The 20,275-nt window shown below is 44.3% G+C and overlaps 1 protein-coding gene across 2 annotated transcripts in view; it reads left to right on the forward strand.

The window, feature by feature from the left end:
• Positions 1-20,275, forward strand: part of necab2 (N-terminal EF-hand calcium binding protein 2) — a 148,399-nt gene that overhangs the window by 93,098 nt on the left and 35,026 nt on the right. For both annotated transcript variants that reach the window (XM_043707377.2, XM_043707376.2), the window contains exons 7-8: positions 860-978; positions 3,944-4,023. In XM_043707377.2, the coding sequence (XP_043563312.1) occupies positions 860-978; positions 3,944-4,023 (199 nt within the window). The remainder of the gene's footprint in view (positions 1-859; positions 979-3,943; positions 4,024-20,275) is intronic.

Consider the following 20,275-nt stretch of genomic DNA (forward strand, 5'->3'; position numbering starts at 1 on the left):
AAATAGACCCTTTGGTCCAACTCAACCAAGCCAACCAGATATCCTAAACTAATCTAGTCCCATCTGCCATCATTTAGCCTGTATCCCTCTGAACATTTCCTATTTATGTACCCATCCAGATGCCTTTTAAATGTTGTAATTATACCCATCTGCACCTTTCTCTGGCATCTCACTTGATATATGCATCACCCTTTATGTGAAAAAGTTGCTTCTTAGATCCCTTTTAAGTCTTTCCCCTCTGACTTTAAATCTATGCTCTCTAATTTTGGAGCCTAGGAAAAAGACCTTGGCTATTTGCCCTAGTCATGCCCCTCATGATTTTATAAACTTCTATAAGTTTAAAGTTTAAAGTTTAAAAACATCTTTCCTGTCACAGGGAGACTAGAAATTAATACTATCTTCCAAAAGTGGCCCCACCAATATCCTGTCACAGCTGCAACATAACATCCTAACTCCTCAACCAAATGCCTTCTTCACTCCCCTGTCTACCTGTGACTCCACTTTCAACAAACCTGCACCCCAAGGTCTCTTTGCTTGGCAGTACTCCCCAGGACCTTACCATTAAGTGCAGGAGATGGATCAGCTGAAAGGCCCTGTCAACCACAATGGGGAGGGGAGAAAGGTCATGACCGAGGCATCCCAGAGGAAGGTGGCAACTTCAGAATGGATGTGACAAGGACAGAGGAACTGGGAGAATGGAATGGAATTCCTGAGGGTGTGAAGAAGTGGATGAGTACTTGACGGATTACTCCTGGCAATTGGGATTTGCACCTCCATGATGGAGCAGGGAGAATCAGAGACCACAGTGAACGTGGAACAGTTCCTGGTAAGTGGAGTAACTCTCTCTCCTTTGTCACAGGTTCTATGACAGCAAGACCAGCCACGGAGTGGTGGAGAGTTGGTATAACCAGCAGGCCACAAGCAACTTCACCAGCAGCAGAATGACAGCAAGAGACAAAAAACTGAAAACTGATTTAGGTAAATGTGTCTGAGCAGGTAAGGTATGGGTCACAGTGACTCAAGCGACTGTGAGTTACCAGGTAGGGTATGAGTCACAGTGACTTGGTGAGTGTAAGTTACCATGTAAGGTATGAGTCACAGTGGCTTGGTGAGTTACCAGAGTGATTCTTTTTAAGTCCCTTGTGGAATGTGGGTGTCTCTGGCTAGGCCAGCGTTTATTGCCTGTCACCAGTTGCCCTTGAGAAATTGATAGTGGTGTGAGTCCCAGGGCGAATGTGAAGAATGATGACTGTGCTGAGTGTGAGTCACTCAGATTTGGTTTATAAACTGCATTACACTATTCTTACTTATAGACTGTGAACAATGTGTAGGAGGAACAATAATGTAAGTAATAATGACTGTGCCAAGTATAGGTCCCAGGGTGAGTGCGAGTAATAGTGACTGTGCTAAGTGTGCATCTCAGAGTGAGTGTAGATAGTAGTGACTGGGCTAAGTGTGGGTCCCAGTGTGAGTATGTGTAATAGTGACTGGGCTAAATGCCTCACTGAGTTTAAGGTAATAGTATATTACGTGATGGCTATCTTCCACAGGCACTGTCCACTCAATCCTTAGCTGTGCCTCTGAATTGTCCTCCAGTGGGATTCTGCAGTGCTTGTATACAGGCAGGTGATCAGCTGAAAATCAAATTACTCTGCTCCACTGAATATAAACATCCATACCATCAGTTCCAACATTACACATTTGACAAAACTAATACATTTACAACTCTGGGTAAGAATCTAGCTGGACCTTAAAATAAAAGAGGTAGAGAAGTGATTGCATTGAATACAGTTTAATTATGTCAGTCAGTGTTTAGTGTGCAGGTTTGATGTTTTCTGTCTTAGCATATTGATAGATTGTGAAGATGTAAAATGGAAGAGGCATCAGATTAAGAAGGTATAATTGTTAAGTGATGACACTTATAATCTTGAATTAATGAAATCAGTGAAGTACTGATATTTTGCACTAAATATTTAATACAACACATCTCTCTGACTCAGATTTTGTTTTGAAATTGTGTTACACTATACTTACTTATAGACTGTGATACAATGTGTGGGAGGACCAATAATGGTGGCTGCAGTTACTCATTTAAGTGCTAATTTTTGACTATCATTCATGTATCATTTGTCACAATGGTGGGTGATGATTTTCTGCTCAATGCAAACAATTTTTCAGATGCTTTCTCCTCTGGAGCACAGTATCTCTTTACTCGCATACTTTGAGCATAATCTTCACACGTATTGGCTTCTTTCCCCACAAAGAGGTGTTACAATTGACGAAAACACCCCAAGAAACTAACCAGACACCCTGAAAGCAACAACTGCAATGTTGGAGACCTGAGGAAAGATGGCTATTGGATAGACGTGTCAGCTCACTAGACTCAATGAGCTGCGACTCAGGATGAAGGCTGTTGGCACAATGCTATTTAAATGTAAGATTGACAGGGCCTGGTCGAGTTAGTGTGGGAGAGATTAGCCACCTCCTTGTCCAGTTAAAGGAATCGCTTGTAGTTAAAGAGGTGTAGTGAGTTAGTTATTAGCTGCCAATGATATTGAGATGATCAACACAGTTCCTGGGGAGAACCAAATGTTGGGTGCCACTCCATTGAGACCTGAAGCTGCTCTGTCCTGAAGTATCATCATAGTGGGTGATGCTTTTGTCACTCCACAATATTAACCCTTTCAGGCCATTGTGACTTGCTTTCTTTCCTCAGAACTTTGAGTGTGGTAGTTGGGACATCATGTTGAGGTTGTACAGGACATTGAAGACGCCGCTTCAGGAGTACTGTGTGCAGTTCTGATTCTCTGTTATAGGAAGCTGGAGAGAATTCAGAAAAGATTTACCAGGATGTTGCTGGGAATGGAGGGCTTGAGTTATAGGGAGAGGCTGAATAGGCTGGGATTTCTTTCCCTGGAGCATCAGAGACTTAGGGATGACCTTATTCAGATTTATAAAATCATGAGGGGCATGGATAAGATGAATAATCAAGGTTTGTTTTTCCCAGGTTGGGGGATTTCAAGACTAGGGGGCATATTTTTAAGGTGAGAGGAGAAAGGTTTTAAAAAATCACAAAGGGCAACGTTTTTACATAGAAAGTGGTTTGTGTAAGGAATGAACTTACAGAGGAAATGGTGGATGCAGGTACAGTTATAACATTTAAAAGACATTTGGTTAAGTACATGATTAAAACATGTTTGGAGAGATATCACAGGCAGGTGAGACTAGTTCAGTTTGGGAGCATGGTTGGCATGGACTGGTTGGACCGAAGGGTCTGTTTCTGTGCTGTATGACTGTATGACCATTGTGGACTAACAGAATGGTAAGGTTTAAGGAGGATCTTAAAAGAAGAGGAGACAAAGCAGAGAAGTATCAAGAAAGGATTCCAGAGCTCAGTAGCAAGAAGTGAAAAGGGTTCCAGAGCCACTGGTTTTGGGATGATGGATGTTGGGGCAGACATTTGAAGAACTAGAGGAGGTGGTAGATAAAAGGAGGATTGAAGCACTGAAGGGATTTGAACATGATTTTTACATGGATTTTATGAGTTTGTCTGGGTCAGTATGATATCAGTAGCAAGCAACAAAATTATCACACTCTGTATTTGTGGCATTATCTGTCCTGGGAGTGTTTGATGAGGATAGTGTAGAAGAAGCTTTACATTGTATCTAACCCCATACTGTCCCTGTCCTGTGAGTGTTTGATGGGGGACAGTGTAGAGGATGTTTCACTCTGTATCTTACTCTGTATCATAACAAACAATTCCAGGAAGGCTGAAGGAGAAAATTTGATGAGTGCAGGGCAGGAGAAATGCTGAACCAGGGAACCAGAGCAGTATCCCATCAGTCCACTCACAGAGATACGGTGGAAGCATTTTGTGTGGTTTTTTTTCTGGATGGGAATGTTTCTAACCAGGAGGTTTGTGTTTGTCTGTTTTCCCCATCAGCTCTCCCAGCCGGTAGGGAAGAAGGACTTGAATCGCAGATCAACAGATTGGCTGAACTGATTGGCCGCCTGGAGAATAAGGTAAGAGCAGAGGAGGCCCGATCTCCAATAACTGCCTTTTTGCTTGTCGATGGTCCTGATGAGAAAGATTGTGACTCAGTCAGCTACAGTCATGTCACCATGTCAGGAGGGTCAGGTTTGGGGGCGCGGTGGCTCAGTGGTTAGCACTGTTGCCTTATAGCACCAGGGACCCGGGTTCAATTCTGCTTTTGAGTGACTGCTGTGTGAAGTTTGCACAGTCTCCCTGTGTCTGCATGGGCTTCCTCTCACAGTCCAAAAATGTGCAGGTGAGATGGGTTGGCCATGCTAAATTGCTAGATGTGAGCCTGCTCCTCAGATGCTGCCTGACCTACTGTGCTTTTCCAGCACCACTCTAATCTAGTCTGGACTCTCCCAAAACAGGGAAAAGACCTTGTCTATTTACCCTATCCATGCCCCTCATGATTTTATAAACCTCTATAATGTCACCCCTCAGCCTCTGGTGCTCCTGGAAAACAGCCCCAGCCTGTTCAGCGTCTCGCGATAGCTCAGATCTTCCAACCCTGGCAACATCCTTGTAAATCTTTTCTGAACCCTTTCCAGTTTCACAACATCTTTCCGATAGGAGGGAGAGCAGAATTACACACAATATTTCACAGTGGCCTAACCAATGTCCTGTACAGCCGCAACATGACCTCCCAACTCCTGTACTCAATGCTCTGACCAATAAAAGAAAGCATACCAAACGCCTTCTTCACTATCCTATCTACCACTTTCAAGGAGCTACGAACCTGCACTCCAAGGTCTCTTTGTTCAATTACACTCACCAGGACCTTACCATTCAGAGTATAAGTCCTACCCTGATTTGCCTTTCCAAACTGAAGTACCTCGCATTTATCTAAATTAAATTCCATTGGCCACTCCTCAGCCCATTGACCCATCTGATCAAGAACCCATTGTAATCTAAGGTAACCTTCTTCGCTGTCCACTACACCTCCAATTTTGGTGTCATCTACAAACTTACAAACCATACCTCCTAAAGTTGCCACATTCTAGCAGTGACTGCACTTCCAAAGACCCTTATTAACTGCAAAATGCTTTAGGATGTCCGGTGGTTACAAACGGTGCTGTGTAAATACACAGCATTTCAGTCTCAGCCGCAGCAGTTTTGAGACGCTCATGTTTGGGTAAGGGAGGAGTGGAACATTTAATTCAAAAATAGTCCTTCAGGTCCACTCAGAAAGATAGTTCTCTCACTCGTGGGCCGCCATTAAACTCAATGGAGCCGGAGGTTCTTTCAACATGGCTCCCGAAAATGCAGAGAACCGTCCTGCCCCACTCCCACACTGTCCTCCCCAAGGACACACTTCCCTCACCAGCTCAGACCCCTTCTTTTAATGAAACCCCTGTAGAACGGATCTCTCCGATAAGAAAGGAGACTCCCGCTCACGTACAGTAAACCTGGTCGTCCCCCCCTCTCACATGAATCGCACAGCACTCTTTGGCAATTCTCCCTGATTGCCTGGCAAACTTTACTCCTCCAGCACGGTGGCTCAGTTGTTAGCACTGCTGCCTCACAGTGCCAGGGACCCAGGTTCGATTCCAGCCTTGGATGACTGTCTGTGTGGAGTTTGCACATTCTCCCCGTGTCTGCGTGGACTTCAGCCTGGTGCTGTGGTTTTCTCCTGCAGTCTACAGATGTCCAGGTCAGATGGATTGGCCATGGGAAATTGCCCTTGGGATGTTCAGGCTCTTTGGAGGGTCAGTGCAGACATGATGGACAGAATGGCCTCTTCTGCATTGTTGTGTTTCTATGATTCTACTGCCACAGTAAGTGAAATATGGGTTTGGCTATTTAGCTGTTGTGGGATCTTACTGTGCATTCATATGCCACTGTGGTTGGTTGCTATGTTACAAAAGTGACTACACTTCAAAGAATGAACTGAGCCTTAGTTATATTCTGTTGAGATGGAAATGTGTTGCTGGAAAAGCGCAGCAGGTCAGGCAGCATCTAGGGAACAGGAGAATCGACGTTTCGGGCATTAGCCCTTCTTCAGGAATCTCCTTATATTCTGTTGAAATGATCCAGAGTAGAGAAAGCACTTATTGAATACAGTTCCCACTACAGCTTATGTTAAACACAGCACAAGGTGCCAGAGTAAAGCTTCCTTTATAATGTCCCCATCAAGCACTCCCAGGACAGGAATTTAATGGGGTTAGATGCAGAGCAACTTTTCCTCTACAGTGTCCCCTTCAAACACTTCCGGGGTAGGGATAGCACAAGGTTCCAGACAGAGTAAATCTCCCTCTACACTATCCCCATCAAACAGTCATATGACAGGGATGGCAGTGGATTAGATACAGGGTAAAGCTCCCTCATCAAATACTCCCAGGACAGGGATAGCATTGAGTTTGATACAGAGTAAAGCATCTACTACTGATTTAAACTGAAAATAAAGCTCTCTCTACACTGACTCCATCACAAATCCTGCAGGACAGGTACAGCACAGAGTTAGATACAGAAGAAAGCTCCCTCTACACTGTCCCTATCAACCACTCCCAGGACAGGACCGTACATGGTTACATAGAGTGTAAATCTGTCTCTCTTCTTTCAACCTGAAAGTAAAGCTGTCTGTACACTGTCCCAATCAAACACTCCCAGGCTTGAGCTTCATCATCTGAAGAATACACTCCTATCCACAATTGGTTCTTTTTATGTGCCTGGTGCTACTTTATTTGAGTGAAATCATCGATCTTTGCTGAATTTGAGCAGTTTGTTGCTGAGAGCTCGTACCTGTAGTGAATTCAATGGCGATCTTCCAAAGCCATTGTAGAATCTATATAATCAGAGGGAGCAACTCAGTTCATGTGAAACATTCATATTGAAGGAGGAACATGAGGGTCAGGAGGCCATATATCTTAAAATACACCAGGAGGAAGTGAGTAGGAAAGGACTCTGGAAATATCGATCTGGTTTGTACAAACATCCTTGAAGGAGCAATGTCAAAGACAGGACAGTGAGATAGCTTTTACCCACGTAGGAGCAATGAAGCAAAGGCAGGTCTCAGCTGAAATCCGAATGCTCGGAATAGTTTGGGCCGAGATGAGGAGAAATTTCTTTATTCAGAGAGTGGCGAGCCTGCGGAATTCTCTGCCACAGAAAGCAGTTGAGTCCAAAACACTGACTGTTTTAAAGAAGGAGATAGATATAGTTCTTAGGGCAAAAGGGATCAAAGAGTATGGGGAGAAAGAGAGAACAGGGGATATTGCCGTGACTGTGGGTATGTTCACCGAGCTGAAAAGTTGATTTGCAGACGTTTTGTCCCCTGTCTGGGTGACATGTTCAGTGCTTTGGAGCCTCCTGTGTAGAGCTGTGGTACTGTGTCTTATGGAATCTATTTGGTTCCGTTTCTGCTGCTGCCGGTTGCTGGTTCTGGTCGTTTATTGTCATAGCCGGTATATTCCGGAAGCAGCAGGAACGGAGGCGAAGAAGTTTCAGAAGACACAGTACCGCAGCACCCCACAGGAGGCTCCCAAGCACTGAAGCTGTCACCCAGACAGGGGACGAAACATCTGCAAATCAACCTCTCAGCTTGGCAAACACATCCACAACCACAGCAACCGGCACCTGAGCTACGAATCTTTACTCAAACCTTGAACAGGGGACCGTGTTGGATGATCATATTGAATAGTAGGGCAGGCTTGAAGGGCCGAATGGCCTAGTCCTGTTCCTGTTTTCTCTCTTTCTATTTTTGGGTTGATTAGGAAAACTCAACATTGTGAAAGGCAGGTCACCTTGGGTGGTTTGACTGAAATGTTTAAGGAACTCTTGGTGAGGAGCCATTAAGCATAGAATGTTCATGTGCTGACTTTCACAAGGCATTTGATGAGACTTGGAATAAGACATAGCCTCAAAAGGAGCTGGTTAAAAGAACTGAAAAGAAAGAACTCTGGTCCCCCCTTAGCAGTTATCACCACTGCATTTGCAAAACGCTTGAACAGTGGAAATCTTCAAAAGAAGTGAAATCAAGCCTTTTCTGAACAGCCTCATTATATTTAATGATGTGAAACTCAAAGTGTTCCTTTCATCTGATGAAGGATAAATCACATGAAGGATAAAAGAAAACTTTTCACTTTCAGTGTCTGAAATTACTTTTTGAACTGTAATGGGTACAGATAGTAATGTTCATTACGAGCCGGCACTGTTAGCCCCTTGCAGCTATGTTATCTGCCAACTCTGGGACTCCAACATTTTATCCTGTCTCTGTTACTGCAATCCCATGCGACTATTTCTACACTAGACTTTCACTGGAATCACCCATATTCAGTGCGGCTGTTAACCCTCAGGAATGGACCTTGGGCGGTACGGTGCCTCAGTGGTTAGCACTGCTGCCTCACATCCGATGAAGGCAAGCATACCATATGCTTTCTTGACCACTCTATCCACCTGCGCAGCCACCTTCAGGGTACAATAGACCTGAACTCCCAGATCTCTCTGCTCATCAAATTTTCCCAAGGCTCTTCTGTTTACCGTATAGTTCACTCTAGAATTAGACCTTCCAAAATGCATCACTTCCTTTGTCCGGATTGAACTCCATCTGCAACTTCTCCCCCCAACTCTCCAGTCTATCTGTATTGTCCTGTATTCTTTGACAGTCCCCTATGCTTTCTGCTACTCCTCCAATCCTCATGTCAGCTGCAAACTTACTGATCAGATCAACAATACCCTCTTCCAGATTATTTATGTATATCACAACAACAGTGGCCCCAGCACTGATCCCTGTGGAACACCACTAGTCACCTTTCTCCATTTTGAGAAACTCCCTTCAACTACTACTCTCTGTCTCCTGTTGCTCAACCAGTTCTTTATCCACCTAGCTAGAACACTCTGCACACCATGTGACTTCACTTTTTCCTTTAGTCTACCATGGGGAACCTTATCAAATGCCTTACTAAAGTCCATGTATATGACATCTACAGCCCTTCCTTCATCTATCAACTTGGTCACTTCCATTAAGTTGGTAAGGCACAATCTCCCCCGCACAAATCCATGTTGCCTATCACTGATAAGCCTATTCTCTTCCAAATATAGATAGATTCTATTTCTCAGTACCTACTCCAGCAACTTTCCCACCACTGACGTAAGGCTCACTAGTCTGTAGTTACCTGGAATATCCTTACTACCCTTCTTGAACAGGGAGACAACATTAGCAAATCTCCAGTCCTCCAGCACTTCACCTGTGTTTAAGGATGCTACAAATATATCTGTCAGGTCCCCAGCTATTTCCTCTGTCACCTCTGTCAACAACCTGGGATAGATCCCATCCGGTTCTGGAGATTTGTCCACCTTAATATCCTTTAACCTACCCAACACATCCTTCCTCCTTATGTTAACATGATCCAGAGTAAACAAACTTCTATCTCTAATCTCAACATTCATCATGTCACTCTCCTCAGTAAACACTGATTCAAAGTATTCACTGGGAATCTCACCCGTTTTCTCAGGTTCGACACACAACCTTAGAAACATCCTTTAGTGGACCAATCCCACAACAACGAGCACCTGAGCTACAAATCTTCTCCCAAACTTTGAACCCTTTCTCTAGTTACCCTCTTGCTTCTTATATATGAATAAATGGCCTTGGGATTCTCCTTAATTCTGCTCACTAAAGTTATATCGTGACCCCTTTTAGCCCACTTGATTCCTTGTTTAACATTGGTCCTACTCTCCCAATATTCCTCCAAAGCCCGTTCTGTTCTAAGCTGTCTGGACTTTATATAGGCTTCCCTTTTCCTCCTGGCTAGTCGCACAATTTCTCCTGTCATCCACGGTTCATGAACCTTGCCTTTCCTATCCCTTGTTTTCAAAGTGACATGCCTATCTTTGAAAGCCTCCCACATATCAAATGTGGACTTCCCTTCAAATATCTGCCCCCAATCCACATTTCTCAGCTGCTGCCGAATTTTGATATAATTGGCCTTGGCCCAGTTTAGTACTCATCCCTTCGAACCACTCTCATCTTTGACTATGAGTATTCTAAAACTTACAGAATTGTGGTCACTATTCCCAAAGAAATCCCCCACCGCAACTTCTACCACCTGGTCTGGCTCATTCCCCAACACCAGGTCCAATATGGCCCCTTCACTCGTCGGACTATTGACATCCTGCTCTAGAAAACTTTCCTGGACGCTCCTTACAAATTCTCCTCCATCCAGACCTCTGAAACTAAATTTATCCTAGTCAATGCTGGGAAAATTAAAATCTCCCATCACCACCATCCTGTTGCCTCTATATCTTTCCATAATATGTTTACCTATTTGTTCTTTTACCTCACATTCACTGTTAGGAAGCTTGTAGTACAGCCCCAACAATGTAACTGTACCCTTTTTGTTTTTTAGTTCTACCCATAATGCATCACTGCTCACGTCCTCCATAGTGTCCTCCTTTAGCACAGCTGTGATATCATCCCTGACCAGCAATGCAACTTCCCCCCCTCCGCTTTTACTTCCTCCCTGTCCTGTCTGAAGCATCTATATCCTGGAACATTTAGTTGCCAATCATTCCTGTTGAAAGGCTTTTGCCCAAAACTTCGATTTTCCTGCTCCTCGGATGCTGCCTGATCTGCCGTGCTTTTCCAGCATAACTCTAATCTTGACTCTAGTTGTCAATCATGCCCTTCCTTCAACCAAGTCTCTGTGATCACAGTAACATCATACTCCCAGGTACCAATCCACCCCTAAGTTTATCTGCCTTACCCACTATACTCCTTGCATTAAAGTATATGCACTTCAGACCACTAGTTCCTTTGCATTCATCTGCTCTCTGCCTGTTCATCCCCTTGGTAATGCTAACTTCATGATCCTGTTCCTTACAGTGTCTCGTTTCCACCTCACTGTCTACCAGTCTTCTCTTCCGGTTCCCAGTCCCCTGCCACATTAGTTTAAATCCTCCCCAACAGCAATCGCAAAAACTATCCCAAGGAAATTAGTTCCAGTCTGGTTCAGGTTAGACCATCCAATTTGTAATAGTCCCACCTTCCCCAGAATTGGTCCCAATGTCCCAGAAATCTGAACCCCTGCCTCCTACACCATTCCTCAAGCCATGTGTTCATCGTGCCTATTCTTTCATTTCTACCCTGACTAGCAAGTGGCACTGGTAGCAATCCTGAGATCACTATCTTTGAGGTCCTCCTCTTTAACCTCTCTCCTATCTCCCTGAGTTCTGCTTATCTCGTTTTTTACTTATATAGTTGGTGCCTATGCGCACCAAGACAACTGGCTGCTCACCCTCCCCTTTCAGAATGCTTTGCAGCCGATTGGTGACATCCCTGACCTGAGCACCTGGGAGACAACATACTATCCGAGAGTCCCGTTTTCGGCCACAGAACCGCCTATCTACTCCCCTTCACAATAGACTCCCGTATGACTATGGCCATACGAGTCTTTTTCCCGCCCTTCTGAACAGCAGTGTCCGCCACGGTGCCATGATCCTGGAAATTGCTGGCCTTCCCTGGTGAGCCATCTCACCCAACAGTATCCAAAACGGTATACCTGCTTGGGAGAGAAATGATCGCAGGGGAAACCTGCACTGCCTTCCTGTTCTTTCTCTGCATTTTGGTCACCCATTCACTGTCTCCCTCAGCAATTCTAACCTGCGGTGTGACCAGTTCACTAAATCTGCTATCCACGGCCTCCTCAGCATCGCGGATGCTCCACAGTGAGTCCATCCGCAGCTCCAGAGCCGTCATGTGGTCAAACAGGACCTGCAGCTGGACACACTTCTGGCAAGTGTAAGAGTCAGGAACGTCAGCCACGTCCCTGAGCTCCCACATCAAGCAAGAGGCACATGCCACAGGTCTGAGGTCCTCTGCTATTGTAAACCTTAGCTTTAACTCAACTAACTAATACCAAACAATGCACTTAAATATATAAAAGAAACAAAGACTCTTACCTTGCAGAGTCCTTTTCTTCTGATTAGAGGAGAGGGGTGGGAGGGAGATACTACACATGTAGTATCTCAGGTTTAGCTGCTGCCCAAATATATACTAAGTCCTTATCTCCCCGGCAACCACCTGGTCCCAACGTCACCTCCGCTCTGTCTCCCGCTGCTTCCGGACAGGATAAAGGCCTGACTGCAGACTCAGATTAATGTGGTTGACTCTCAACTGCCCTGTGAAATGGCCTAGCAAGCCACTCAGTTCAAGGGCAGCTAGGGATGGGCAATAAACGCCGGCCAGCCTGGTGATACCAAAAGTTCCGTGAGTGAATGAAAAATGGCACACGAGTCCATTTGTGTTAAATGCAGACGTGTACGATACAATTTTCACTGAGAACCATCAAACTCTCTGTTCTCCATGGTGTGACAACATTCTGGTGACAAACTCCATCCCCACCTGCCTCCTCGGGCAGACCCCAGGGGATTGTTTCGAGGCTGAGCAGAAGTGATCCAGGCAGTGTCCTGTTCAATATTTATCCCTCGACTGGCTTCACTGAAACTGTTGCTCTTGTCACCGTGGTGGTGGTGTTTGTGGGATCTTGCTGTGCACCTCCTGACTGCCATATTCCCCACGCTGCAGTGATGGCTGCATTCTGTCAGTTGTTAATGCTCTTTGGAATGTCTTGGAAATCGCTGCACAAATTCTTCACTTATTCTCATCAGAATAATTATGGGGCCTGTAAGAGACAGTTAGCTGCTCAAGGTCCCTCTTCTGAGGTTCTCTTCCCAAAGACAGGTCCCACCTTCCACAACACAACAACCTCCACTGACAGTAAGGCACGGAGGCAGCTCCCGACTCCACAGGCTGCACGGTGGCTCAGTGGTTAGCGCTGCTGCCTCACAGCGCCAGGGATCAGGTTCGATTCCAGCCTCAGACAACTGTCTGTGTGGAGTTTACACATTCTCCCCCGTGTCTGCGTGGGTTTCCTCTGGGTGCTCCGGTTTCCTCCCACAATCCAAAGACGTATTGGTGAGGTGGATTGGCCATGCTAAATTGTCCATGGTGTTCAGGGATGTACAGGTTAGATGGGTTAGCCATGGGAAGTACAGGGTTACAGGGATAGAGTAGGGAGATGGTTCTGGGAGTGATGCTCTTCAGAGGGTTGGTGTGAATTCAATGGGCCAGTTGGCCTGCTTCCACACTGTAGGGATTCTATGATCTTGTGGCTGACCAGAAATCTGTCCTGTCCTTGCTGCTTGTCATCGACATGTGTTGGTAGAACTTCCAAAGTCGAAACTCAACCTTCTGGCTGTATTGTGAACACACATCCCATCATGGTTTTGGTCAATCATCTCACTCACTGCAGGTGTCCCTCAAGGTAACGTCCTAGGCCCAACCATCTTCAACTGCATCATCAATGGTTGCACAATGTTCAACTCCACTCGTGACTCCTCAGATACTAATCTGTTCATGTTTGGATGGGCTAAAAGGTAGCAAGTAATATTCACAACATACAAATGCCAGGCAATGACCATTTCCAATAAGAAGGAACATACGCATTGCGCCTTGACATTCAATGGCATCACCATCACTGAATCCCCAACCATCAACATCCTGGGGTTACCATTGACTAGATTGAACTGGACTCACCATATAAATACAGTGGCTATAACCACAAGTCATAGGCGAGGAATCTTGCAATGAGTAACCTGCCTCCTGACTCCCTAAAGCTTGTCTTTAAGATACAAGTCAGAACTGTGATGGAATACACCCCACTTGCCTGGATGCGTACAGCTCCAACAACTTAACACTATCCAGGACAAAGCAGCTGCTTGATTGGCACCATATCCACACATAGTCAGTCCTTCCCTCACCAACGCAGCAGTGTCCGCTAGTTAGGAGATGCACTGCAGAAATTCACCAAGGCTCCTTAGACAGTACTTTCCAAACCCACAACCACAGCCATCTAGAAGTCCAAGAGCAGCAGATACATGGGAACACCACTCACCATTCTGACTTGGAAATATATCGCTGTTCCTTCACTGTCGTCGGGTCAAGATCCTGGAATCTCCCAACAGCATTGTGGGTGTACCTACACCAAATGGACTGAGACAGTTCAAGAAGACAGCACACCACCACTTCCTCAAGGACAATTAGGGATAGGCAATAAACGCTGGCCCAGACAGCGATGCCCACATCCCCTGAGTGAATTTTTCAGAAAGGTGCTGGAGCGAGACTTGAACACGGAGCCTCTGTTCTAGAGGCAGAGATAGCTACACACTGAACCACATGGCTTCCTTCTCAAGATTAGCCCTTCCAAATGTTCTAGTTCTCAGAGTTTAATATGCTGATCACCTTCTTTCTACTGATTTCAACCAACAACAACCCTCCCCATCCCAGTCTTAGCCTAACACAGCAGTACGAGATTCCTTTTCAAACCCTACCCAATTTTACAAACTGTTGACATGCATGCTTTGAGTCGAGTCAGATGTGCAGTGAAATCATTGGAAGTGCAAACTCCCTAATTCTCCATGAACAGCCCATGAGATGAGGTTCTCGATTTGTTTCTCGAAATGATCACCACAGGCCTTGAGCCGGGGCAAGGACCCATCTCAAACGGCAACCCACTGTGTGCCAGGCTGTGCCACCTGCTGTGTTGTTTGTGGCTGTCAAAACCAGAGAAAATAAATAATTGTCATTAATCTCTCAATTAACAATTTTAATCTCAGTTAATCTTGGCTCTAATTGCACAGTTAATTGGTACAATTACAGCATCAATCTCTCGCAAATTTATTTCATTGCTGAGGGTCTGCTATTAATACACAGATGATATAGAAAACAGGACTCAGCAGATTATTATGAAAAATATTCTTGTGATACTGCTGCACAGTTTGACATTAAATATAATTAATCAACTTTCCATCCAATTAACTATGAGACGGTTTTAAAAATAAATAGATTCCAAATTCACAAGTTCTTTCCAGTTACCTGGAACCTCATTTGATATTAATCCTTTGACATCAGCCTACTTGAGCTAAATTAATGTTCATATTTGCTTCACAGAAACGCAGCATTGTTACATCACTGGAGGTTGTTCAGTCCATTGTGAGCATCGTTACTGAGTAACTCTTGACTTTTTCCCCATATTTATTGCACATTAGTTCTATTCAAATAACCCCAAATGTCCCCTTTAATGCCTCAATTGAATGTTCCTCCATCACATTTCCAGCCTTTTCATTCCCTAATTTGTCAGATTTTTCAGCTTTGCTTTCTTTCTCTTTTTGCCTATCCGTACAGATGGTTCTCTGTTCTACTTTCATTCATCGAAAGTAACTTGGTGTCTCCATGTCTGACCACCTCACTCTCCCCTTTCCTCCTTTTATCATCTAGTAACAAGGGCAAGCCGTGCCTTTATCAAATTTCTCATCCCCTGCTTACACGTGTTCCCCCATTTAGGCAGCAGTTGCTGATGAGTACAGCACAGAGGATTCATATGGAAATTGCATCTTTAACTTCCAGGACAAAAAAAAAACCCAGAGGTATAGTCAGTGAAATAAGGAAGTCGAGACCCTTTGTTGATTGACCCCTGTATAATTTTGAGCTGCTCCTCTTATTAATGTGCTAGAAATTTCAATTGCCAAAATACAACTGTTAATTAATGCAGAAATTAAGAAATTTACTGACAGTCCCTCATGTAATTTGAATAGAATGACATCTCCGGAGTGTCAAGTGTTGAGAGGGCAAAATGAGTGGAATGTCAGGAATTTTGAAGGGGCGGGGGCTCTATTCTCCTCCCGTGGTAACAAAAAAAAGATGAAGGCAGATTGTGATCAGAATAGTGATAGATTGGGCTAGGGAGAGCAAAGAGAATTGTACCCCAGTTAATGCAGGTAGAGCAGGTGAAGAAGGTAAGTGGTATGTTGGCCTTCACAGCAAGAGGATTCAAGTACAGGAGCAGGGATGTCTTGCTGCAATTGTACAGGGCCTTGGTATTGTGCGCAATTTTAGTCTCCTTATCGGAGGAAGGAATGGGGAGAATGCAGCAAAGGTTCACCAGACTGTTTCCTGGGATGGTGGGACTGACATATGAAGAGAGACTAGATCAGTTGGGATTATATTTGCTGGAGTTTAAAAGAATGGACGGGATACATGCAGGAAGGATATTCCCAACAGTGGGGGAGTTCAGAACCAGGGGTCACATTCAAAGGGTGTGGGGTAAGCCATTTAGCACTGAGGTTAGGAGAAATGTCTTCACCCAGAGAGTGGTGAGCCTGTAGAATTCACTATTACAGAAGGAAGTTGAAACCAGAACATCATAGGATTTCAAGAATGAATTGGAGATAGCACTTGGAGCTAAAACCATGAATGGATATTGGGGGAAAACTGGGAACAGTCTATTGAATTAGACGATCAGCCATGATCATATTGAATAGCAGAGCAGGTTTGTAGGGCCGAATGGCCTACTCCTGCTTCTATTTTCTATATTTCTTCACTGCCAAAACTTGGGGAACGTATAAATGGACACATCTTCATGTTTTTTAGTGGCATTCAGGAGAATCTGAATGTGATGTTTATATATTTGTGATTTTTCAAAGTGACCTCCCTTCTATTACTATTCCATCCAAGCTACTAGCTTGCAATGAAAACTGAATTGATGCACACACCTTTAGGAATTAAATGCTTTGATATGGCATTTAACAAGCCAGACATTTTATGAGTTAAATATTTCAATTCCAATATTGTGCATAAAAATCCATTTGGGACAAGGATTTAAGTTTCCCCAGTCAAAAGTTGCAGCAGTGACCTGTCTGTCAACTTCTGTAGGATCTTTCCAATCCAGTACAAATTGGGATTATTGCTGGACGCATCTGGCTGATCACTGCCTTTGGAGATCAGTGTAGTCTTTAACAGATCTGCACTGCTCTGGTGAGAAATCCTGCAAGATGAGGCAATGTGGGGGGGGGGGGGGGGGGGCAGCGGGGGGGGGGGGGGGGGCGGTGGGGGAGAAGGAGAAGGAAGAGATTACAATGACATGTGCAATTACTCAGTTGTAGTTTTAAAAAATCTCTACCTTTTCATTATAAAGCAGTATGTATCAATCAAGGCAGAAAAAAGGTTTTCAAAGATTTGCTTTTATAATACACCATCATTGCAAGAATAATATGCAAGCAAACCTATTGGGAAAATCCAAAGTTCAGAATGATCAATGCTTCTTTGGAAGACTTAGGGGTTAAAACTTCAATGATACCTTCATTGAACTATTCCAGTTGTGTCTCTGCAAAATCAATTAGCTGTTATTCTGTCTCTCTCTTTTTTTCCTGCCATCTTGGTCGTGGTCTGATAACAGCAGTCTTTGTTGTGACTTCCCCTTTCTTTAACATTGGCATCTACAATTGCGGGAAACGTTGCATTTTCTTCCAGAATCTGAGATAAAAATAACAATCGCAGAATTATCATATCACACAGCACTGAAGGAGGCCACAAGGTCCATTCTGCTTGTACTGATACTTTGAAATAGCAATCCGCAGGTTCCAAAGCCCTGCGTTTACCCCAGAGTTGTTTTCTTTTGTGTTAGGTTTACTATTGACTCTCGTATTTTGCTATCTGCTGTTTTTGACAATGTATTCAAATTTGTAACAACTCACTGCGTAGAAAAAAACTCCCATCATCAATTGCAACTGCACACCCTCTGCTTTAGTTTAACCAAGCAGAGGTGATGAATAGAGGTGTGCCTGGGAGATCAGTGTGTTCTTGGTGAAGTGAGGTGCTTGATGTCTTCATTGTGGGACTCCTCTCCTGATTGGGGGATCCCTGTTGAAGTTTACCTCCACCCTCCTCCCAGTGTCACCTCTTCCTCCTTACAACACCCTTTGTTCACCTGTCTGTTGTATCAGAACGACTGGTACAGAGACAGGGTTGAAAAATGTGTTGCTGGAAAAGCGCAGCAGGTCAGGCAGCATCCAAGGAGCAGGAGAATCGACGTTTCGGTCATAAGCCCGCCTTCAGGCTTATGACCGAAACGTCGATTCTCCTGCTCCTTGGATGCTGCCTGACCTGCTGCGCTTTTCCAGCAACACATTTTTTAGCTCTGATCTCCAGCATCTGCAGTCCTCACTTTCTCCCACAGAGACAGGGTTTCATAGAACATAGAATAATACAGCACAGGACCAGACCCTTTGGCTCTCCAAGTTTGCATCATCACAAGTTGCCCTTCCATACTAAAACTGCCTTCACTTAGAGGATCCATATCCCTCTATTCCCATCCGATTCATATATTCATCCAGGTGCTTCTTGAATGCTGCTATTGTATCTGCTTCCACCATCTCCTCTGGTAACACGTTCCAGACACTCACCACTCTTTGTGTGCAAAATGTGCCTCACACGTTTCTTTTAAACATCCCCCCTTGCACCTTGAACCTGTGTCCCCTAATAATTGACCCCTCCACCCTGGGGAAAAGCCTCATACTTTCCACTCTATCTATGCCATTCACAATCTTATAAACTTCTATCAGGTCACCCCTCGACCTCTTGTGACCAGTGAAAACAAACCCAGTCTATCCAAACTTTCTTCATCACTAAAATCTCCCATACCAGGCAATGCCTTAGTAAACCTTCTCAGTACCCTCCCCAAAGCATTCACATTCTTCTGGTAGTGTGGTGACCAGAACTGTACACAATATTCCAAGGGTGGCCCAGCTGAAGTTCTATAAAGCTGCAGCATAACTTGTCTATTCTTATAATCGATTCTTATACCCCTTTTAATGAAGGCAAGCATGCCTTAGGCCTTTGTTACTACCTTAGCTACCTGTGCTGCCACCTTCAGTAATCTGTATACCTGCATACCCAGATCCCTCTGCATATCAATAATCCTATGGGTTCTGGCCTTCAATGTATAATTTCCACCTGTACTTGACCTTCCAAAATGCATCACCTCACATTTGTCCAGATTAAACTCCAACTGTCATTTTTCTTCTCATTCCTCCAATGGGTTTATATCCTGTTGTATCCTCTAACAAGCCTGCTCACTATCTGCAACTCCACAATCTTTGTGTTGTGTGCAGACTTACTAATTAGACTTGCTATGTTATCCTCTAAATCATTTATGGAGTCATAGAGTCATAGAGATACACAGCACGGAAACAGACTCTTCGGTCCATTTCATCCATGCCAACTAGATCTCTGAGATAAATCTAGGTCCATTTGTCAGCATTTGGTCCATATACCTCTAAACCCTTCATATTCATATAAACCAACCAGTTCCCTTTAAATGTTGTAATCATACCACCCTCTATCACTTCTTCTGGCAGCTCATACACGTACCACCCTCTGTGAAAAAGTTGCCCTTTAGATCCCTTTTATATCCTTCCCCTCTCACCCTAATCCCAATGCCTCTAGTTTTGGAATCCACCACCACGGAAGAAATACCTTGTATATTTAGCCTATCCATGCCCCTCATGATTTTATAAAACTCTATAAGGTCATACCTCAGCCTCTATTGCTCCAGGAAAAATGGCCCCAGCCTGTTCAGCTGCTTCCTATAGCTCAAATCTTCCAACCCTGGCAACATCCTGGTAAACCTTTTCTGAACCCTTTCAATTTCACAACATTGTTCTCTTGGAGGGAGACCAGAATTGCTCCAAAAGTGGCCAAACTAACATCCTGTACAGGATTTCCAACTCCTATATTCAATGCAGTGGCCAATAAAGACAAGCGTAAGAAACACCTTCTTCATTATCCTATGTACCTGAGACTCCACTTTCAAGGAACTATGAACTTGTACTCCAAGGTACCTTTGTTCAGCAACACTCCCTAGGACCTTACCATTAAGTGTATAATTCCTGCCCTGATTTGCTTTTCCAAAATGCAGCACCTCATATTTATCTAAATTAAACTCCATCTGCCACTTCTCAGCCCATTGGCCCTTCTATCAAGGTACTGTTGTACACTGAGGGAATCTACTTCACTGTCCGCCACACCTCCAATTTTAGTGTTACCTGTAAACTGTCTAACCATACCACCTACGTTCACATCCAAATCATTTATGTGTTGGACCCAGCACCGATCCTTGTGGCATGCCACTGGTCACAGGCCTCCAGTCTGAAAAGCTACCCTATAACACCACCCTCTGTCTTCTACCTTTGAGCCAGTTCTGTATCCAAATGGCTAGATGTCCATGTATTCCATGTGATCTAACTTTACTAGTGCACCATGAGGAATATCATCGAATGTCTTACTGAAGTCCATATAGATCATGTCCATTGCTCTGCCCGCATAATCTTCAAAAAACTCAATCAAGTTTCTGAGACATGATTTTTCACGGACAAAGCCATGTTGACTATCCCGAATTAGTCCTTGCC

Source organism: Chiloscyllium plagiosum, unplaced genomic scaffold (genome assembly GCF_037043375.1).
Source record: "Chiloscyllium plagiosum isolate Xiang-an unplaced genomic scaffold, Cpla_swu_hap1 HiC_scaffold_17, whole genome shotgun sequence".
NCBI classification, from domain to species: Eukaryota; Metazoa; Chordata; class Chondrichthyes; order Orectolobiformes; family Hemiscylliidae; genus Chiloscyllium; species Chiloscyllium plagiosum.